The sequence below is a fragment of the Podarcis pityusensis genome, assembly GCF_964106645.2.
Source record: "Podarcis pityusensis genome assembly, chromosome: 15".
NCBI classification, from domain to species: Eukaryota; Metazoa; Chordata; class Lepidosauria; order Squamata; family Lacertidae; genus Podarcis; species Podarcis pityusensis.
The window spans coordinates 22,127,055-22,150,405 of record NC_138040.1 but is presented as its reverse complement, the minus strand read 5'-3'; the positions used below and the strand labels follow the sequence as shown (position 1 = coordinate 22,150,405).

Below are 23,351 nucleotides of genomic sequence, written 5' to 3'. Positions count from 1 at the left end.
ATCCTCTCCTGTGACACTGAACATTCCCACAAGTGGACCCACTAAAAGGAGCTGTCAGTGGCACAGCACTATTAAGCAGAAGTCTCTGACGCAAAGCTCAGCCCTGCTGTTTATGCAATACTTGCAAAATAAGTGCACACAAACATACACCACCTGTAATATGGGGACAAACGTACTGGCCTACCTTACAGGGTCATTTTAGAAATTCCTAAGATATTGTATGTTTAACATCTTCTTGGGCGATCACTCATAGCTGAGTAAGATTGTCTTCCATAAACACGGTCTTAACAGTGAGTCCGTAAGTGACTGTGGAGGCCAATTCTGGATCCACACGTCCTTCCACAGTGGGGACATAGGTTTCTGGAGCAGGAGTTGATCATGGTGAGGGTTTGCCAAGAGTGCCTTCCTCCTAGCACGTTTCTCCCTAGAACCCTGAGTTCAAGTGTCTTCAAAGCCCGTGACACCTTTGATAAAGGCTGTTCTCCACTTGGAGCACTTGCAGGCCAGTATTTCTCAATTGTTTGTGTTTATACTACATTTTTTAAGATTTGCTTTAATCAGGTGCCTTCAGTGTATTGTTTTTGGTCTCTGCAAAACACTTTGTTCAAGCCATAGAATTTTGGCACGTAATTTTGTCAACGTGGTTTTAGGAAGTGTAAGTGTTTTAAAATTGATGTACTGATTTCATTTCATGTTTTCAAATGTTTATGTAACTTGTTTCTAATATTTTGCCTTTTTATTGGAATTTTGATGACTATTTTAGACTGTTGTTCTAGAGTCAGTGGCATATAAATTTTGGAAAATAAATAAATACATAGTGCTTTGGGGACATTCCACTCTGATTCATTTAGAGTGTGTGATTTTAATCCCTCTACCCCCACAAACATCCATCTATCTATGCATCCCTATGTTCCTTTGACTGAAGTTGGGCAGCCCCCCCCCCTCACTGCCACTTCAAGTTATGTCCATTGATTATCGGTAATCATATAGGTTTAATTTGATTAGTTGATCAAGCTGCTGATTACATTTGCTTACACTTTCATATGAGTAAACACAGTAGTTCTGAATCAAGAAACATACTTTGTTCATTTTCAGATAGTACACATCTGTCTTGCTGCAGGCACATAGGACTCTAGCTCCCATCAGCCTCAGCCAGCATGGCCAATGGGCAGAGCTGATGGTGGTTGTAGTCTAAGAACATACAGCAAGTCATAGGTCCCCCATAAAGGAAATATTCCCATCCTGGGTGTGAAAAGTGGGTGGTGTCTCTGCCAAAACGGTGCTGGCTATCCTCTCTTTCCCTATGTATTGGTATTAAAATACATTTAAAAAATAAATAAATCTGGCCAATATATCAGGGCCCCATTTTAGTCAAGTAAGGTTGTACTCTTGTGCCCCTTTACCTGAGAGTGGGTCCCTTTGAACTCTGTGAGATTTAGTTCTGAATAGATATATATAGGATTACATGGTGAATGTTTGTAATCAATTGATTGGGTTGCAGTCCTTAATTGGGGAAAGGGGAATGCCCGTTTGAATTACTGACTTTGTCATAAGATTAGCATAGCTGTTAAAATGACTGAGATGTTTTCTTTCTTTCTTTCTTTCTTTCTTTCTTTCTTTCTTTCTTTCTTTCAACTTTTCTCTTGTCCTTCCTTCCAAAAGAGCAGGGTTATTTCTCTGGAACTATCTAACTATAGGTTTTTAAAAAGGCTGATTTGAATCAGTAGCACGAATCAGCAAAGGCAGGCTGCCTATTAGGTCTTGCAAATGGTTACACTCCTCCTTTTGACGATATACAAATATTTTATAATTTGAGAAACACTACCCCACTTTTCTTTTAATTTTTTTTAAAAAAACCCTTTCTTTTCTGAATGCCACATCTGCAAACTGATTCTTTGCCCAGAAGCGAGACCCAGTGATTTCAGTGGGGCATTCAATCAAGTCTTGCATGTTTCGACGGCAACCTCAGAGCAGAAGGAGCCTGTGCATTTGCTCCCATTTCACTCTATGGGGTGAAGTAAGAGGAAATGGCCCGTTTTGCTGTGGCGGGAACAGTTCTGCAAGATCCTGGCGGGGAGCTAACTTTGAAGAGGACGGAGGGATAGGGAAAATAAACCCCATCCTTCCTTACACATAAACCCATTAAGGCTGTTGCAACCACTTACTTGGGAGTAAGACTGTCTCCTCGAATGTAGCACGAGGGTCTTACTTCGGAGTAAATATGCATGGATGAATCTTTTATCTGGGTTGGTTTCCTTACCGCAAGAGAGTCGCAAGATGACAATCACCCATTCTCCGAATGTTTATTTTGTTTCCCTACGTGCGATTTGTAAAAATTATATTTTTAGTAGTGGTAGTAGTATATTTTCGCTAATATTCTCCAAACCCACAAAAACGGGGGAAACATACATTATTTCAAGCATTTAACTTTTGTATACATGAGTGAACAAGTCCGATGTTGGCTGGGGAAAACTCGAGAAAGGATCAGACCGTGGAGATGAAAAATCGGGACCTCGAAAGACAAGGAAACAGCGGCGAGCGAAACACAGGATCAAAGCTGTAATCTGGCCACAGGCTCCGAGGCGCGGGAAGTTTGACTTTTGGGGTCCTTCCACACAGCAAAGTAGACAAGGGCTGTGCTCCCTTCCAAACGCACCCCGAAATGCCCCCGTTCTGCAGAAGGCTTAGGCAAGATCTAAGTAAACTAGACCCGAAGGGAATTTTAGTCCTACGGTGTAATTGAAAAATCCTTTCCTTACAGGCAGCAGACATCCATCACCAGGGTCTTTTTTAAGGGTTCAATTCTAGGGAGGTTTTCTTTTCTAACATGGTATGAGAAATGTGTGGCTTGCTCAAATGGCGGTGGGAGAAAGCTTAGTGGAAGAGAATAAGCAGGAAATTAACTGGAATTTGGACACGGTTATAGGGGATAGCAGGATGAAATTAAGAGGAGTGTCTCTCTGTCTCTCTCACACATACTTCTTTACTCTTGCCAATTGCAAATTGGTCAATTACGCGCGCCTCCCCCTCCAAAAAAAAGTTTTCTTGGAAGGCGCTGCGCTCTGCTCTGTCCTTGCAACCAGACTTCTTTTCTAACCACCCTAAAAGCTGTTTATTGGGGGGGGGCGTTTAATAAGGACAGGAAAACAACAATGTCATGAGTTTGAGAGCTTTTGCGTTACACAGGGTGAGTTTTTTTCTTCTTCAAGAGGTGAGATTCTTCTGAGAGGGCTCTCAGGCACTTTACAAAGAACAACAGGGTTTGTGGCTTCAGTCCTGCGCGCACTTATTGGGTGGGTAACATGGGATGCCACAGGCCTTACTTCTAGAGGATGAGCACGCAACGAATTGCGCGATTCTGTGCAGACTGGCCTGAAATCAGGAGGACTTACTTCCGAGTAGACATACCCACGACTGTCCTGTGCGTGTTTGCTCAGAAGTCCCTCCCGTTGAACTCAACGGCGCTTCCTCCCAAGTAACAGTGTCCCAAGAAAGTGAGCATAGGATTGCAGTCTTTAAAGACCCGTCAGACTGTTCTTTTGCAGCAGCAGAAGGCGAAAGGGTAGAATTTCCACACAGCCAGACGCTTAAATAGCTTGAGAATCTTTGCGGGTTCATCTGTCTTCCCTCTCTTTGGAACGGATTTTATTTATTGGCCATCAATCCTCCTGGATACTTTGGGAGGGTATTATTTTTCATTAGGTTCTCAGAGCTGGAGAGGACCTCAGAGGTCATTTAGTCCAGCCTCCTTGCCCTCGCAGAATGTCCACAGCGACAACAACATTCCAGAGGGCATCCAGCCTAGCTAAGTACAAATCTTACCTTTTTTCAGGTAGGAAAACGCCTTACCCTTCTGTAGAGGTAACGTTCCCCCGCTCCACGCCTTTCAGTACAGCGATTGAAGGCAAATGCCTAATTCTGACTATTGTCTCTTAAAATTTCCAGTGCTAAATTTGTCCACATTTTTAAAAAATCCATAGCTATATTTGTATTATAGCAATCTTTTTGAGAGCAGACGCCCAACTTTCTAGAGAAAATGACTTTTTAAAAAAATCCTATGTACAGCATGGAATAAATTTCAGACACAATCCCTTTATAATTAAGCACCCTAAAAGTCCATTTATCCCAAGGAGAAAGATCTAAGCGCGCTTTAACTCCCAATTTGAAACTAACGGGACTGCAAAGTGCTTCTAACTTTGCATGGATCGTGGCCTTTACTTGCAACGGTCTTACTAAGTTAGCAACGCTGTGCGCGCTCACTCGGGAGCAAGTCTTAGTGGAGGCGGAGAGATTTACTTCTGAGCAAACACGCGCCATGGGATCGGGCTGTTTGGAGATAGAATCTCAAGCATTCTGAGAATTAAATTTCCTAGAAATGATATGTTTTTCACGCGTATTATTAAATAGCCTTACTGACGTTACCTTCTTTGCATCTTCCACGTAACAGAGATCGAAGAGTTCGTGGTTTATATTTGCATTCAGAGAAACTGCCATTCATTCCCCCGACTTCAATTTAATTTCTGCATTTACCGTAGGAATTGGGGGTGGGGGCGGGGGATGGAATCCACTCAGCCCCGCGCGCAAAAATACAGCTGTTTAAAAATGCCATGGTCCAAATCCCTCCTCCAGCTGAAATCACCTGCATGGATCTGATCCGGATTCTGAGCCTCGCTCAGTTTCCTCCGCCCTGTTCCCACAACCTTTGCCTAACTCGACGGGGCGGGGAAATGTTGGTGGAGATTCCCAGTCCTAAAAAGGAGCGGGGAGGAGGAGGAGGATGGATGAATGGGTCAGTGGGGTGCTCTCACATCTGTCCAGGGTTTGGTCTTCTCGGATCAGAGTCTGGGGTCAGATCCATCGGCCACCTGTCCTCAAGTGGACCCAGGAGTCTTTTAGCAGCGGACCGCCCACCCTACTCCTCCCCGCGTCAGGCCAGTCCCACCCAAGCCCATCTTGGCTGAGTCCCGGAGTCCGAGCTCGCCCTAGATGAGGTGCTGAGGGCCACAAAGCTCCGCCCCTTCGATTATGTCCACCTCGTCCTCGGTCTCCTCTAGCAGGAAGGGCGGCGGGTGGCCGCCCTTGCGGGGCTCGGCCGAGGAGGAGGCCGAAGAAGCGCCGGGCGCCGTTTTGTCTGGCGGCGCCAGCTCCGGCTCGCTGCTGGCCCCCTGCTCCGCGCTGTCCTCCGCGCCGGGGGCCTTGGGGTCGTCCTGGCTCTTCCGCAGCTGCTTTTTGTGCTTCATCCGACGGTTCTGGAACCACGTTTTCACCTGCAAGGAGAAGCGGCGAGGGTTGGCTCGGGCGCACGTCAGAAGGGAGAGATATTCGGAACTCCTTCCTCCCAAACGCCATCCCTGCGGAGTGGGTGGGATGGCACTGGAAAAGGGTGGAAGGGAGGGGACTGAATGGCAAAGGCACATTTGCCAAGTGGACAAAACAAAAGTTCTATTGTTTGAAAGAAAAAGAAAGCGGGGAAATGATGATCCGGATGCGGAACCGGTTTACATTTTCTAGGGCAAGTGGAAAGTCCGGGGAGGACTCGAAATGCCTCCGTGTGTCCACATCTACATTGTGAATACGTTTGACAACTATTTAGGAGCCCAGTTTTCTTTGGGTTTCTTAGACTGTTTCACGGGGATCCTAGCGCACGGCTGCCATTAAACACAGCATGTGGCCGCTCCAAGGTTCACGGAAGCTTGCAATGTGTTCTGCCCACAACTCCCGAGAAGAAGCGAGCGCCTTAGACAGGTGGGAAACTGAGGTTGTGTGAGGGAGGCTTGTTCAACACCCCGCAATGTCAGCCCATCCTACTCTTACAGTTACACACACACAGAGAGAGACACTCGGGCGGGCAGGCGCGCGCGCGATTTCGCAATGGGGAGAGAAAAACTGGCCTCCCCATTCATCGTAGGTTTCAGATTGGGTTCAAGCCAGATGCCTCATTCTTTATTCGCAAATAAATTCAGCGGGGTTTTACTCCCAGGTAAAGCGTGCATGGAGTTGCGCAAGGGAAAATAAACCTAAGGTTGCAATCCTACGTAGGCTTAATTTGCTAGTAAACCCTTCTGAGATCCTTAAGGCTTACTTCCGAGTAAACATGCACAGGCTAGCTTAATTGCACGACTTCGTGGCAGAACTTCATCTGCTCATCTCCATGCCCCGCTAGCTTCACCGTTGCCCTCCCATTTATTGGCATGCAAACTGTAGGGTCCTCGGGGCAGGTCTTTTGAGCTTCTGTGTTAGTTCTGGAACCTTGCTAAGTGAAGTGATGGCCCTTTGCAATCCAGTTCAGAAGACAGACTAAGCTCCATTTGCTCCTCGGGGTGGCAGATTTGAGAACCGACATCTCTCTGGTGAACTTACGAGATGGCTGATTTATAATTTTAAATTCTGTCCCAATGGCATATTATTATTATTCCTGCATTGTAGGGGGTTGGACTAGATGACCCTCGGGATCCCTTCCAACTCTACAAATTATTATTATTATTATTATTATTAATTCTTCTACTACTACCACTACTACTATTTTACTGTTGTTCGGGTTTTACTGAAATATCATAAACTGCCCCGTGGGCCGGGGCTGTAACTCAAAGGGCGAGAACTCAAATCAATTAAAAGTAATTCGACAGGAACATTTTGCTTTACTGTTTCTGTTTAAATTATTTCTGTGCCGCCTGAATTCCTCCTTTCGCCTCCACCACACAGAAAGGCTCTCAACACACTGAGCCAGGACTTATGACAGCTGCAAGCAACATCCTGCGCATGTTTCCTGAGAAGTAAGCCCCCTCGTGTCCTCCATGGGACCGACTCTCGAGTAAGGCCGTAGGCAGGAGGACCGCAGCCTAGGTCACCCGGCATCCCAAGGCTCTCGAGGGAGGGAGGAAGACGTTCCGGGGCTCACTCCCCTTTAAGACAGCTGCTTTCTCCTCCCCCCACCATTGGGGGCCGGGGGCTTTTGCGGGGTGCCTGACTGCACCCAATTACCCACTCACCCACCCACCGCGCTTCGTCCCTCCGCATCCTTCCAGCCCGGCCCTACCTGGGTCTCCGAGAGGCTGAGCGCTGTGGCCAGTTCGACGCGCTCGGGAGTGGAAAGGTAGCGCTGGATCTCGAAGCGCTTCTCCAGGCCGGAGAGCTGCGAGTCCGAGAAGACGGTGCGGGCCTTCCGACGGCGGCAGTGCTTGCCCGGCAGCTCGGCGTGCGGGTGAGGCTGGAAGAGAGCGGGCACCGGCACCCCTGCAAGGAAGACACGAGCGGATCCGTGGCGGGCCTGCCAGGCGCCCCACCGACAACCCACAGCCCACCTTTAAGGAGAAATCGATAGATATGGATTCTTGGTGGGAAGGGGGAGATAAAGGTGCCTGGAATCCCAGGCCAATGCCCTCTAAGAAGTCCAGCCACTGGGAGTGGAGGCGCCATGGTCTCCGCCAAACAGAGGTAGACTGCCCCTGCCCGCGGAAGCTCCATGTAGCCATCGCAGCGCCTATTCGCCGAGAGGCCTCAACAGTAAACGACTGCAAACCACCGTGCGGCCTCCTTTATGTGAACGCAGCCGGGGATGGGGAAGCCGCGGCCACAAAGGTAGCATTGCAACCGCCAGAGTAGGGTTGTTGTTGTTGTTGTTGTTGTTGTTGTTGTTGTTGTTGTTTTGCCATTCCCAACACCTAGCACCACCACACTGCCTCTTAGGAGTAGCACTGAGCTCCCTAATTCTATATTCCCCGCTTAATCTTTGGACGGGGGCTATTTACCTCTTATTTCCCCTATTCACTAGACTTCGTTTTAAGACGTGTCATTTCCCACCCAGTCCGGGGCCTCATCTCCCTCCCACCCCCGCACTCCACTTTCTTTGAATTCAGATCATGAGGCAGCCACCCGAAAGGGTAGAAAATCCTCTGCCGTTTGGCCCGGATTAATTAAAACGGATTAAGCGCGAGGTCTGCTTTTCTGTTCCCAAACCCCTCTTTTACGCACGTGAGTGAGCACAGTTCAAAATTGGGGCGGGTTTCCAAGAGAAACAAACGGTGGTTGAAGAGCCCCGGAGCAACTCCTTCCGTGGTTTGGAGTGCTTGGAGTCTGAGCTTTGCGGGGCGCTTTTTCAAGGAACTGGGAGGTGGGGTCTTCTTAGCTCAGCACCTGAGCCAGTTCCTGCGTCCCGGTCCAAAATCTCCCCCGTCGATGATGACAGAAGTGGGACGTTCTTCTTCCAGCTCCCCCCCCTTACCCCAGTTCCCTGGAAGACACAAAGCTCCCCTCCCCTTTCTTCCAGGGTAAAGGAACGAACAGTCTCTGCTAAAGGTCTACCGACCAAAACAGCTCAGTGTAGCGGTGGCTTGAGAGGCAGAGCTAAAAGACTACAATTTCACACATTTACACACTTTCGTAGATTGAAGTCAATAGGACCGACTTCTGAGTGGACAAGCAGAAGGTTGCGTTAGAAGAAAATTGCGTGCGTGTCCCTGCTAGGATCCTGCCAGCAGTCCTAACCCTCGCCCCGCAAGCTAGAATTTGAACTCAGGACTTCTTCGCTGTCAGCTACTACATCAGTTGGGCTGGGGGGGGGGAGAGGATTTCAGGAGGACTTTTCTTTAGCCATGGCAGAGCTCCTGTGACTTTGCTGCGTAACAGGCAGAAAATCTGTCGGTGAAGCTTTCCCTACCCCCAACACAGCGGCGGGAAGAGTTTTTCCTGCTGAATTTCTGCCTTCCTGGAAAAATAAAGGGAGCCTGCAAGTCCGGAGGCCATTAAGGGCAGCATCAACCGCTTCCTCTGACAGCTTTCATTGCTAAGGTTTCCTAGAGTTGATCTACCCTCCACCTAATCTCCCAAATGCAAATGTGAGTCCAAATGGGTCATTAAGTATTTGTGACCAACTCCGCAACTATTGCCCCTTTCCGCTTCCACCCTCGTTTTTCTCCTTTGTTTTCTGGCTTTTAAGACACTGCAAAAGTTCGTCGTTTAAAAAGAAACCCCCTGTAATTCCACGTCCCAGAGTGGATGCATTGCAGAAGACTCTTTTACCGGGTGTCAGTTCACCCTGGTGGCCAGCAAAACAGGGTTATTTCCCTATCATCTTGCTGAGTCCTAAGGAGGATTTTATTTGATCACCTATCAGGTGGATCTGCGGGTGGGAGCAGAATGTGGAAGAGCGACCTTCTGCACCCGCCAGCCTGACTTCACATCTGATCAGAAATGCCAGCTTGACCGCGACCGTGGGTGCCCGGGGTCGTGGGTGCCCTGCAGGGTGCATGGCCCTGGCGCCAAAATTTGTTGGTGCGCGGCCCCTTCATGGGGAATTTTGTGGGTGCTCGGGCACCCAGGGCCGCAGGGAGTCGACACCTATGCATCTGATTACATTGCAGCCTTTAAAAACACGCGCTCACTGCGGCTCCTTATTTCTATATGCGATACTCTATACGGGTTACCTTCCCCGTTTTAAATCGTATAACCGTTAAGTGTCGTTTACATTCTTCATAGGCAAGCTGCAAGGTTCGTGTGTTTCCTTTCACGACTACTGTTTTCGTATTTCTAAGATGTTTTCCTTTATCGACTTAAAAAAATATATTTTTGTTTGATTTTGCATTTTCATGCCTGGAAAAACGGGATTGAATAAAACCATCTCAAGGAAACATTCTTGTGCGCTTGGCAACTCTTGAAAAGCTTCCCAGTCTTTTGGGTTGCAATCCTGTGCTATTTCAAGCAACGTTCCCTTATATTACTTATAATTTCTAATTAAATAAATTTGAAGGAAATAAATTTTAAGTTTTCGTCTGACATTTTGCCTTTTCATCCCTTTCCTTTTCTATCCCTTTGTAAATATGTAAGTCTTATACATTCTAAAAGGTAATGGGTTTATGCTTTTTTTTTTGTCAAAAAGACGGTTCCGTCTCTATTTTAAATCAATTAGCGCCCTGTTTTTAACAGATTCTAAATACTGGAGTCTAAATTGTGGGATGAATTCGGTTCGAAGATAAATCCAATATTAGTTTTCGTTTATAAACTGAGAATGATTCATGGTTAAATTATAATTTCAACCACTGGTCGCTCCACAAAATATTAATCTGTCTTCTCTTCCTCTTCAAGAGAAGCCCCTTTAAAAGCCTGAAGGAAAACAGCAACCGCGTGAGTTCATTTATTTATTTGTATTCAGTGGGAAAGAAGTTCCATACCGCGTTTTATTTTATAATTTCAGATTCAATCGCGACATTGCTGAAAAGTTATTAAGGTTTGACTTGATTTATTTTTGAGCATCGGAAGTCAGAAACCTTGGAAGTTAGCGACCAAGAGGACTTTACTTCCAAGGGCTTCCGATTCTTTTAAGGACGAACTGAAACTCATATAGACCGAGGGATTTTCGTGCCCGCGACGCAAGCGGAGGATCTCTGCGTCAAGGGGCTGATTCCCAAACTTCCAGCGCCCTTTCCCCGCTTCTTTGATTAAACCTCTCCTCTCTTTCATCAAAGAGAGCAGGGACGGAAGATGCCCTCGCTGCTCTGAATTTTTTTAAAGCCTCAACCCGCGTCTTGTCATTTTGTGCGTAAAGAAGAAAGTTTGGCAACCACCTGGATGAAATCGGATTTGGGGAGTTCTCGACTAAACCGTTCGCATCAGCAGCGCGGCTAGACTTGACTGGACAGCTTTGCCTTTTCTTGGACAGCAAAGCGGGCAGCTTCCTCTCCTTTTTAAAGCCTCCCCTCCCCGAAAAAAGCCCACCCACCAACAATAGCCAACCTGTGGCACCGGACACACACCGGCACGAGTTTGGGTACCAGGCAACGCACACGACAGAGACTCGCGCGGTTCCTCAAGCCAAAGGCAGAGAGGCGACGGCGAAGGAGCGCTTACCCGAAGTGGTCAAGAAATAAGGGTGGTGATGATCCGGTTTATGGAGCGGGTGGTGCGGGTGAGGCGCCAGGATGGTCGGCGGGGGCATCAGGGGGTACCCATAGTCCAGCAGAGGGACCCGAGAGGCCAGGGGGCTGTGGAAGTGCTCGGGGGCCACTTCCCGAAGGGGCTTGGGCTTGTGGAGCAGGATGTCCTCGATGAAGAAGGAAGTTGGCCTGTGGGAAGACACCGAGTGGGCCACCGCGTGCGAGGTGAAATTGAGGTTCATCTCCCCGCTTCTGGAGACGCGGATCCGGGCTGGGGGGCGCCGAAGGAACTCCCTGGCTCTTGTCCTCTGTCTCTCCGGGTCTTTTTGTTGCTTTTGAAGCCAACCAGGAGTGGGGTTCTCTCTCACTCGGCCTCTTCTTCTTCTTCTTCTTCTTCTTCTTCTTCTTCTTCTTCTTCTTCTTCTTCTTCTCCTTCTTCTTCTTCTTCTTCTTCTTCTTCTTCCTCCTCCCTTCACGGTTTGGAGGGAGCCAAGAGAGAAGAGCAAGGTGGATCCTTCAAGGGCTTTCGGAAGCTGGGGGTGGGGGGAAGGGAGAGGATTTGCGCCTTTGAGGGCCGCTCCGAAGGGGGATATCCAGAGAACCAATCGCGGGTTAGCAGGGCGGAGGGAAAAACCGGCTTTGCCCGATGTCACCCACAGGAGTGGCGAATGTAGGCGACGGAGGGAGACGCTGTCCGTGGTGCTGAAAAGAGCGCAGGGGAAGCTGCTTGCGGGGCAGTGAGCAGGAGCGCCGAGGGATGGCGTGGGAAGGGATTGGTGTCCACTTTGGGACAGGGGATACAGAGGGATAGGCCCCTCCTACCACCTGCGCCACCACACCTTCCCATGGAAAATGCAGGCACGGTGTACTTTCTAGACTGCCAGGAATGTTTTCTTCCTGGGTGCAACAAGAAGCCACAACAGCCCCTGCTGTGGCCACATCATGAGCACATGCACTGCAATCGAGGCATGTGTGATCATCATGCAAGACAACACATACCCTTTTTCTCAGACACAGAAGTACTTTCAGTGTCAAATTCAAAGTGGTTATTTGTGCATCCCTGGGCCACTGCGTGGCTCTGTGGTTTAGAGGGATGGCTTGGGAAAATAGGAGATGGAATGATAGCTCAACTTCAGAGCCTGAGGGGGGTGGCCCTACAATCTCCCAGTCTCAGTTCTCCATCTGGGAGAGCCAGAACCAACAAGTTGAGGACCGCAATATGCTTTGTGCATTTTAAAAGTGAGCCTTGGAAAGTATGGCACGAAGCAGTATATAGATGCTTGAAACAAATAAAGTGTGGTAGAAATGATCAGAAATCACAACTGAGAGAATCCTTCTGTGTGAAAAAGAAGTGCAGGTTGTCTGAGATACAGTTGCATGTTTGCATTGGCACAGAGAGGGATTATATGATGGTTTAGGTTAGGACAATGTCCCAAGCCACTAACAGCCCAATCCTATGCACATTTGCCCATGAATGCAATAGGACTTGCTTCCTACTAAGGATGCTTAAGAATGCATCATTAACAGTGTTGGTAGCAGCAGAAGAGACCTGTTTGGCCAAAGTCAAATATTCCTAAGGCCTAAAACTGTGATCCCATGCATAGTTCCTCAGGAGCAAACCTTGCTAAATCCAGTGGGGATCACTTCTGACTTCACTTACCCAGAATCAGGTTCTATGTTCCATTGGTTTCAACAGGAGTAACCTAACTGCACCTTAATCTCCCAGAAAAAAACAAGAAGTCATACAAGTGGTGATGTATCTAACAACAGAAATGTCCAAATGGCATCTGATGGAAACTGGAAATGAGTTTAAAGGAGTGGCTTTCAGCTAATGATGTTCAAACAGCCTTTGACTGCATGCACATTTAGGAGGTCTTTCAGTCTTAACTTTGTTTCTCCACTTTATTCTGCACTAGTCAGGGCTCATCCAGAACACTATATCCAGTTCCAGGTTCCAAAATGTAGAAAAACTGAGAATGGGTCAAAGGAAAGCATCAAAAATGCTCAGGGATATTGGGGATAGTGAGTGGGGAGGGAACCTAGAAGGAAAGGTTGAAGGAACTGGGTGTGTTTAGCAAAGAGAAGATGATATCATGTGGGGACATGACAGCACTCTCAGAACACCTGAAGGGCTGTCACACAGAAGAGGGCAAAGATTGATTCTCTGATGCCCTAGTGGGAAGGACTCAATCTATTGGGCTTAAGTTCTAAGTCAGTAAATTTTAAGAACATAAGAAGGACCTGCTGGATCAGGCCAATGGCACATCTAGTTCAGCATCCTGTTCTCCCAGTGACCTAACAGATCTCTGTGGGAAGCCTGCAAGCAGGACATCATGAGCACAAGAGAGCACTCTCCCCTCCTGTGGTTTCCATTAACTGGTATTCCGAAGCATCTTGCCTGTGACGGTGGAGGTAGAACATAGCTATCAAGGTTAGAAGCCACTGACATAGCCCTATCTCCTCCATGATGGAACCTTAGTAGAATCTTCTTGATGGTAAGAAGAATTTGACAATTGACAATGGAATCAATTCCCTTGGAGGGGGTGGGGCTGAGCTCTCCCTTGAATGGGCGTAGCCAGGATTTACGTTGGGGAGGTGGGACACCCACCTCTCATCATCCTCTGTCCGGCTCTGTCTACCAGATTCAGAATGAAATGTCTCAAGAACAGTTGTTTTAAATCACTTTCTTTTGACTCCGTCAAAATCTTCAGTTGTTTGAAAGCTAGGAAGATAATTTTTTAAAAAGCATCAGGGAGTACCTTTCATGTGGTTAACAAGTATATTTTGCAAAATTATAAAGAACAATTTTTGCAAAATTATAAAGAACACACCTTTTCCCATCTTGTTTTTTTTAAAAAATCTAAGCTAAAACAAGTTTTCCTGGATTTGCTGGATGCACTTTTTTTTGTGCACACTCAATAAGCATAGTCCATTGATAGCTTTTGAGCATTTCAGTTTCAAATATTCTGATTATTTCTACTTTTAGTTAAATATGTTTTATTTATTTGCTTGATTGTGGGGTCAGCTGCCCCCCTTGTGGCTACACCCATGCTCCCTTGCTGAAGGTTTTCAAGCAGAGACCTGACTGTCATATTTTGGAGATGCTTACTTGAGAGACTGCCTTGCCCCTTATAAACCCAATAGATCACTGTGGTCTGTGGGAGAGTTTCTCCTATGAGTTCCAAAGATCTAAGAAGTCCGCTCCACAGTCACTCAGAGCAGGGCTTTAAGGATGGCTGCCCCTGTTCTGTAGGAAACCATTTCTGTCAAGATCCGACAAGCTACCTACACTTTCTAGAAACAATTGAAGTTTTCTTTTTGTTCTGACAGGATTTCCCAGCTGGATAAATGGGTATTTACCACGAGTACCCCCATGTTCACATTTTAGTCTTGTTTTAAACGTACCATAATTTTCCATGTATAAGACGCCCCCATGTATTTTGGGGGACTCAAATTCCCAAATTTCCCCCCTTCATTCACTATCTGTGTATAAGATGAGCCATGTTTTTAAACATTATTTCTGAGTAAAAAAACCCTGGTCTTATACATGGAAAAGTACGCTATTTGCTGTTTTTAACTGTTTTTAATTCTCTTGTGTATAAATCACCCTGAGATTGTGATTTAGAAGTCAGTCAGTCAATCAATCAATCAATCAATCAATCAATCAGTGGTGATTCTGATAACCACCATAATTTAAATCTCTTTGCACAGCAGCTCTGTGAGGTAGGCAAGACCAATATAATTTGCTTGGGGGCAGCATAACTGAGCAAGGAGGTAAACTTTGATGTCTACTCTGCTGTGCTCCATTAGTTCTACTGCCCTGATGTGTTCCAACAATGGTTGTGAGCAATAGGTGTTTTTTAAACCAAAAATGTTCAGAGCAAAACAAGGAACTCGTAGCTGAAGCTTCCCTCCCCTCTTCTCCTTCCCCGCAAAGTTGAATTACTGCAGGGCCACCAATTTTTCCCCCATCACATCTTTCTTTCTGACTTCTTCCTTCTGCCCCTCCCAGACATTATCCTGTTGGGATTTTCCTCCAGCTCATTTGCCTTCTAATCTAATGTCTCACCCCTTATTACCTTCCCCTGCTTTTCCTCGCCTCTCCCTCTGCTTGTTATGTTGTTTTTTTACCCCCTCCTTATCCGTAACATTCATTTCCCCAGAGTCAATTTGCTAAAATTAGGGTGATACACCACATCATAGCCGAGATAATTTCAGCTCGCATCTCAGAAAATTGCTCTAATTATTGATGTTAAATTCGGGGAAATTAAAAGAAGGCACTCCTCCTACATCTCCTGATTTTAAGCTCTAATTTGTCAAAATCGAGTTGTCATCATAATTCCAGTCAGGGGCTGTTAATAGTCAAAATGTTTTAATAGAGCCAGAATTCTCGCAACCCATGCTATTAGATAATTAGGAGGGATGTTAGAAAGACAAGTGGTAATCCTTGGGCGCACAGACAGCAGCTCCATCTGATCTAGCAGGTAGAACAAATTAATTACCAGAATCAATTAGGCTGAAAAGTACAGTTCTCCAGGAAGTGTAAACCATGCCATACATATGGATGAGCTTGTAAATGGTAAATAAATGGCAAAACCCCGAAAATAATAGAAACGGCAATCATGATAGTTTAATGAACCTGCAACTCAGAGAACATGAGTTAATGTTACCCTAACTCCCACATGTTTGTCTGCTGGATAATGAAAATGGCCTCAGGAAGATAACGGCCACAGCATGTCTCGGTGTTCCAGAGATCACTTCATCACTCTGCTTTATTGGATTGTTAATGTTCCTTTTGCTGCAACGAAAACTAAAGAAAAACAAGAGGGCCCAGAAGCTTGTGTGGAAGTCAGTCTCCCCTGGTCCAACAAGTGAGAGCTGCTGTTTGTGGAAGATGATGCAGTAGAAAATCATCTGGTTTTGTGTGTCCTTCCTGGGATGCTCATCACAGCTCCACCGAACTGGCTAGGTGCATCTTTTCATTGTAGATGGGGTCACTGGTGGTTGGTGCCCATTGGAACAGGTAGAGCACAACCAGGGAGCCCAACACGAGGGAGAGACAGAGCAGAGCTGACAAATTCCTGTTACACACCCACCCGCTCCCTGCTGAGTTCCACAAGAGGAAACACTTGAGGCCAAAGAGGAGGAACCTGTTAGGCTTGGCTACTCCTTGGACTGGTTGTAAGTCAGAAGACAGGCAGATGGGGGGTGGCTGAGGGCAGGCTGAGGTTGGTGGGGCAGTGCCCCATTTGTCCTAATGGACTACCCTCCACTGAAAGGGGTTGCATATAGGTTTGTCTGCTGTTCAGCAGGTGAAGAAAACCCCACTGGACATGCTCAAGTCATTTTGGAGGAAGGACTTGATATCTATCTGTAAAATAAATACAACAAAACACACCCTTTGGAGACACCTAAAGTAGCTCTTTTTGGATTTCAGCTCCAGAAGATATATTGGTCCTAGTCTCCAGGCCAAGTGTGGGGGAACTTTGGTACACCAGATGCTGCTTAACTACAGCTCCCATCATCCCCAGCCATTGGCCATGCTTGCTGGGGTTGATGGGATTTCTGGTTCAGCAACATATGGAGGGTGAACAGTTCCCCTAGTCAAGGCACCCCCAAACTCAGCTTTGGGACTACAACTCCCATCATCCCTAGCTAACAGGACCAGTGGTCAGGGATGATGGGAATTGTAGTCCCAAAAACATCTGGAGGGCCAGGTTTGGGGGTGCCTGCCCTAATCAGACCTAGTTGTAATACTCCTCTTGGTTTTAATAGTAGTTGCCTCTTCCATGTTTATCATTGGGGCAATGCCTTCCTCTGTAGACATATACAGACCTGGAACAATCTGTCCAGTTCTCAGACCACCTTTTGAGAAGGGTGTTTACAAACTGGAGCATGTACAGAGAACAGCCAGGCTGGTGAGGGGTCAGGAAACCAAGTCCCATGAAAAAGGATTGGGGGGGGGAGTGTACATGTTTCACCTGGCAAAGAGAAGTTTAAGGGGAGACACGATGACAACCTTCAAGTATCTGAAGGGCTGACTAACAGAAAAGTGAGCAGACTTGTTCTCTGTTTCTCTAGAACTAATGAGCAGATATTGTGAGGAAGCAAATGTTGGCTAAACGATAAGAAGACCCTCCTAATGGTAACAGCTGTTTACATACATAGAAAGCTGCCTTAAACTGAGCCAGACCATTGGTGCACTGTCCTCTGCATGGACTGGAAGGAGCTGTCCAGGATTTCAGGCAGGGTTTTCTTCCAGCCCTACTTGGAGATGATGAGGTTGGACCTTACCTGGGGCCTTCTGCATGCAAAGCAGATGCTCTTCCACCCAATGGGGAAGCTCCAACCCTCCCTCACTGTTTGTCAGTGGAGCAGACTACGTCAGGAGATGAAGGACCTCCAATGGAGGCATTTCAGGAGACAATGGACAGCCATCTTTGACAGGTGTGGTGGTTGTACTGAGCAGAGGTTGAATGAGATGAACTCTTAAGGTTCCCTTCCTGCTCTGGTATTATATAACTCCATGTATCAGTGAGTTTTATGACTATGGGTGATATCTCCTCCTGAGATATAAGAAATCACTTTGACTTAATATTATTTAATCGAGCACAACACCTTGCAATTGGATACAATTACATTTAGTTAACCCTTCTTGGGAACAAAGAAGCTGACATAGATTTTTTTTTTGGGGGGGGGGGTACATTTTACTGTCCTAAGGCAAATCCAATGCATCTTGGAGTAGTAAAATGTCCCAAATGACATGTGTGTTGTGTTGTGTCCAAATAAGGCCACATATGTTTGCTTCTCTGATTCATTTTTTGTTTGTTTGACAAACCACATGGGATTTTTCCCCCACCCCAATATATTAACATTGATTGGGGCAAAAATCAATAGATTTCTTAGGGATTTTTGGTCACAGGTGCTTTAAGTGTACTGAAAGGAAATTATAAATGGTAAGTAGCTGAAATCTGGGGACATGGTTTAGTAGTGTGCAGGTGACAGTGTCCTAGACAGATTATGGGTTGTATCAAGTATAGAGCTAAGCTAACATCACTTAGCAGCATACTTTCTCTGCTGGTGAAATGTTTTGTGCCAATCAAACATTATTGTGCAAGCGATGAATAAGCAGGTTACTGGTAACTTGTTGTGGAATTGATTCTGCATACTGTAACAACAACAACAACAACAACAACAACAACAACAACAATTTATACCCTGCCCATCTGGCTGGGTTTCCCCAGCCACTCTGGGCAGCTCCCAAAAGAATATTAAAAACACGATAAAACAGAATGAAATGTCAAACATTAAAACAGAGTTGCCTTCAGATGTCTTCTAAAAGTTAGATAGTTGTTTATTTCCTTGACATCTGATGCGAGAGCCTTCCACAGGGCAGGTGCCACTACTGAGAAGGCCCTCTGCCTGGTTCCCTGTAACCTCACTTCTCACAATGAGGGACCTCAGTGTCCTGGCTGAACAATGGGAGTGGAGACGCTGTTGCACTGGATTCCACAAACTGCACATTAAAACCCACTCACCTACTAGTGAAAGAGTCGCTGCACTAGTGGACAGAGAGTGTTGGATACAGCCATACATTATGGGTCTACTTCTGAGCAAATTCTGCAGTGAAAAGTGCCACCAATAAACCAGACGCACAAACTATAATGGATAATGGTTATAAAAAAGACCCTGTATGAATCCCCCCCTTATTTTTCAGAAAACAACAAACACCAGCAAACAACTTGGGTACCATCACAGTATCTAAGCCCATAAAAATCCAAAAGCAAATACATTGCAGTACAATAGGATGAAGGCACCAATATTTTGAATATTACAAATGGTTAAGTATTTTATTCACCCAGCCATGCATAGAGAGTTGGTCTCATTTGGGGTGGAATTCTATAGGCACCTGTGCCCACATAACAAATAGGAGAGGAGTTCTTCCATGCTTTGCCCCTTCCTTGAAAAACTAGCTCCTCCATCACTTTAGGATTTGGGCTCAATGTGTTAGAAAGCCAACAGGCTAACAAGTGTTCTCTTAGGAGCAAACGGGGGAGGCAAATGAATTAATAGTGATGGAACAGGCTTACAAACCCAACTTATTAATGGAGCCAGCCATGGTAGGGAGAGAGAGCTAAGCGGCTTGCCTCCCCATTTCATCTAATGCAATTACTTCTCAGGGAGGGAGGGAGCTCCTCTTTTAGCTATCAGCGATATTTCTTTTTCAAAGAAGATTCGCAGATTAAAGAAATGGGACTTCAGCAAATCCTAGAGGGTTGCGGGAGAGAAGCTGGAGGGGAGGGGAGGGGTGGGGGTGGGGCAGGAGAAAGCATGTACAGCAGAAGGACTAAGGTTAAAAGGAACAAGGCAGAGTGCTCAAAGATCAATCCACTGTCCAGAAAAGGGGGAAAGGAAGATCTTCCTTTTTTGTAGCCTGGGAAGCAGAAAAGTGGAGGCACCGGGAGAACGGGAAAGAGCTTGTATCAAAGGCCTGTTGATTTTTTAAAATAAGGCTTTGTAGCACTGTTGTGTCAATATCCCCCCCCCCATCACACTTTCCCTTTAAATAAGAATCATGTTTCTGGTCCTCCTTGTGAAGATTAGTTCAAGAAGACAACAATAATATGTGGGGAGATGCTCAGAACTTCTTTTTTCAGATTATAAAACACTCGCACACAGCTCTGTAGATCCTCCACCCAGGCAAGAAAGCAAGAAGTATCAGAGACTTCAAGGACACATTTCTCCCAGGCAAAAGCACTCAGCAAAGCAGGGGTGGAAAGGGGCGTGTCCTGGACCAAGGGGGTGTGGCTAGTGTGGGGTGTGGCCAGGGAAGAATCCTAAGGGCCAAATAAGGTCACCCAGACTTGAGGTTCTGCATGTTGTTGTCGTTTAGTCGTGTCTGACTCTTTGTGACCCCATGGACCAGAGCATGCCAGGCACTCCTGTCTTCCACTGCCTCCCACAGTTTGGTCAGACTCATGTTTGTAGCTTTGAGAACACTGTCCAACCATCTCGTCCTCTGTCGTCCCCTTCTTCTTGTGCCCTCAATCTTTCCCAACATCAGGGTCTTTTCCAGGGAGTCTTCTCTTCTCATGAGGTGGCCAAAGTATTGGAGCCTCAGCTTCAGGATCTGTCCTTCCAGTGAGCACTCAGGGCTGATTTCCTTAAGAATGGATAGGTTTGATCTTCTTGCAGTCCATGGGACTCTCAAGAGTCTCCTCCAGACCATAATTCAAAAGCATCAATTCTTCGGCGATCAACCTTCTTTATGGTCCAGCTCTCACTTCCATACATCAGGTTCTGCATACCAGCCTTAAACCTGAGGTTCCCCACTCCTGTAATAAAGAAGCTGGGATTTTTCAAATTGAAGTGGTTCCTTAACCTTTTGCCATTCACGCTCATGCAGAGCTCATTCTACCAGCTTGGCCAAAAGATCAGCTCCACCAGCCACCTCCTGCTTTTGAACTGCGACAGCTGGTTATTATAAAAACAGCTGTTCAAGAACCAGTGCCTGAGTTTGTTTTCCCCCTCTTCCCTCCCTGTCTCTTTCCCCTTGCGTGTCATGGCCTTTTTTCTTTTTAAGTTTGTTAGCCTTTGGGAAGGAACTGCCTTGTTTTACTTGATTGCATGCCATGGGAGATTTTTTTAGCTGAAAAGTGGAGTACAAATGCTCTAAATCAGGCTTCCTCAAACTCTGCCCTCCAGATGTTTTTCGCCTACAACTCCCATGATCCCTAGCTAGCAGGACCGGTGTTCAGGGATGATGGGAACTGTAGTCTCAAACCATCTGGAGGGCTGAGTTTGAGGAAGCCTGCTCTAAATTAAATAAGTGATAAATAATGGAACCAATCTCTTCCTGTGCTTAGCTTATTTGGTGGTGATGATGGAGAAGCTTATTTGTTTCACATGCAGAGGGTTGGCAAATAGAGCCAGTTTGCTGTAGTGGCTAAAGCATTCAACTAGGATAGGCATAGGCAAACTTGCCCCTCCAGATGCTTTGGGACTACAACTCCCATAATCCCTAGCTAACAGGACCAGTGGTCAGGGATGGTGGGAATTGTAGTCTCAAAACATCTGGAGGGTTTGCCTATGCCTAGACTAGGACTGTTTGCCTAGTTTGCCTAGTTTGCCTATGCTTGGACTAGGATCTGGGAGATCAGGGTTCAAATCCCCACTGGGTCATGAAGCGCACTTTGAGCTGACCTCTCACTCTCAGCCTAACTTACCTCACAGGGTTGTTGTGGAGATATATTGAGGAGGTGGAGAACCACTGATACCACCTTGAGCTTCTTGGAATAAAAATTGGATATAAGTGGAATCAACAAGTCAATAAATAACTAAAAGTGTGTCAGGATCAGTGAAATAAGTGGTGGCACTTGCCTTTCCTGCTCAACTACACTAATTGTCCTTTGCCATTGATGCCACTTGGCCAATCCTTAATTATACTTTACCTTTCCTGGGAGGGGGGCTAACATCCACATTATCAGGAATACTGTCTGGTGGTGCTTCACGGAAAATAAAGATGGCGAGGAAGGCAGAGCTCTTTCAAGGCTTTCTAAGAAAGGGAACTGTCCATACCAAATGCTTGCTGTTGCGGCAAGATCACCTGGCTGCACTCACTGTGTCACACGTGCCCCATTGTTCACCCCAGACAGGATGCTGGTCGAGGCAGAATTGGGAAGCTCAGATGTTTCCCTGGAATCCTGTTTTTCAATTAAGTTTCTTCTTCACTTGGTCACATACTAATTATCCAGGAGCAACCATGGTATGCATGTGGGTCTCAGTTGTACCCTGGAGACCAATGTAATTATTAAACCAAACCCCATCTGTGTGCGCTGAGATCCTGGTTAATCCCCCCTTCTCTTATAGATCCATTCTATTGTTGCCATAGCCCATTAACTTGGTTAATTTTCCTTCATTCAGGTCATCTTGCCATCATCCCGCATCTTCATTCACATCTCGGGGCTTTTTGTTTGCACCCTCCCAGCTTCCATTCAATGATGTACAGAATCATGTCATTGTTCACAACTTAGGTAGCTGATTGCAACTCTTCTCCAGGTTTTCTCCAGGTTTTGTTCTCTGCCTTCATTCGGCATTGTGCCTTCATCTCTGCTGGGATGGGTTACATGCTGGTGCAATGAAAGATATATATATATTTAAAAGTCATCCATTGCAACTCCAAAGGTCTAAACCAGTGGATATCTACCTGCACTTTCTTTAGAATAGGGATGGGGAACCTGTGGTCCTCCAAAAGGTTTTGGAGTACAATCTCTAACAATTGAACATGATGTCTGGGACTGATGGGACCACAGGATCCTCATTCATACTTTAGAACAGGGGTGTCCAACAGGTCAGTTGCAATCTACCTGTCAATCAATGGATGTTCCTGGCCATACATACATACACACACACACACACACACACACACACACATTTACTTTATAAGACTTCAGTTATCCCCAGGGTAAAAAAAGGGGGGCATATTATCTACCTGGCCCGGGCCTCTGCCTGGCTCTGCAAGGCCCTGATCATGGGACCCTGATGCCCTGCCCCCCCCCCACTTTGGCTGATCATGTCCTAGCTCAACAACTCCGGTCAATCCAATGGGTAGATCACTGCCAGTTTAATTATAGTGGGAGTAGATCATAGTCTCTTGGAAGCTGGACACCCCTGCTTTAGAATATATGATCTGGGACCAGAATACCTGAAAGATTTTTCCAGCCCAAATATACCCAGTTGATCACTGCGCTCTGCAGGTGAGTTCCTCCTGCAGATGATGATGATGATTTTATCATCATCATCATCATTTTATTTATACCCAGCCACTCTGGGTGGCTCCCAACAGAAAACTAAAAACAGAATGAAACTTCAAACATTAAAAAACTTCCCTGAACAGGGCTGTCTTCAGATGTCTTCTAAATGTCAGGTAGTTGTTTATCTCTTTGACATCTGATGGGAGGGCGTTCCACAGGGTGGGTGCCGCTACCAAGAAGGTCCTCTGCCTGGTTCCCTGTACCTTTGCTTCTCACAGTGAGGGAACTGCCAGAAGGCCCTCAGTGCTGGACCTCAGTGTCCAGGCAGAACGATGGGGGTGGAGACACTCCTTCGGGTATACAGGACAGAGGCCATTTAGGGCTTTAAAGGTCATCACCAACACTTTGAATTGTGCTTGGAAACGTACTGGGAGCCAATGTAGGTCTTAAAGGACCGGTGTAATATGATGTCGGCGGCCACTTCCAGTCACCAGTCTGGCTGCCACATTCTGGATTAGTTGTAGTTTCCATATCACCTTCAAAGGTAGCCTCACGTAGAGCGCATTGCAGTAGTCCAAGTGGGAGATAACTAGAGCATGCACCACACTGGTGAGACAGTCTGCGGGCAGGTAGGGTCCCAGCCTGCATACCAGATGGAGATACTGCCTTATCAGGAGGTCTGTTACACACAATATAGGATTTGGGTCTTTAGTGTTGTGGCACCTGCCCT

At 46.4% G+C, this 23,351-nt stretch overlaps 1 protein-coding gene across 1 annotated transcript; it reads right to left on the bottom strand.

The window, feature by feature from the left end:
* Positions 1–4,982: 4,982 nt before the first annotated feature.
* On the bottom strand, positions 4,983–11,160 carry BSX (brain specific homeobox; the record flags this gene model as incomplete). The annotated part of the gene is made up of 3 exons (XM_080983821.1): positions 10,843–11,160; positions 7,037–7,233; positions 4,983–5,267 (listed from the first exon to the last, which is right to left on the bottom strand). Exons 1-3 carry the CDS (start codon positions 11,108–11,110, stop codon positions 4,983–4,985), a joined length of 750 nt encoding a protein of 249 aa, XP_080839947.1. The 5' UTR covers positions 11,111–11,160.
* Between the last annotated feature and the right edge of the window lie 12,191 nt (positions 11,161–23,351).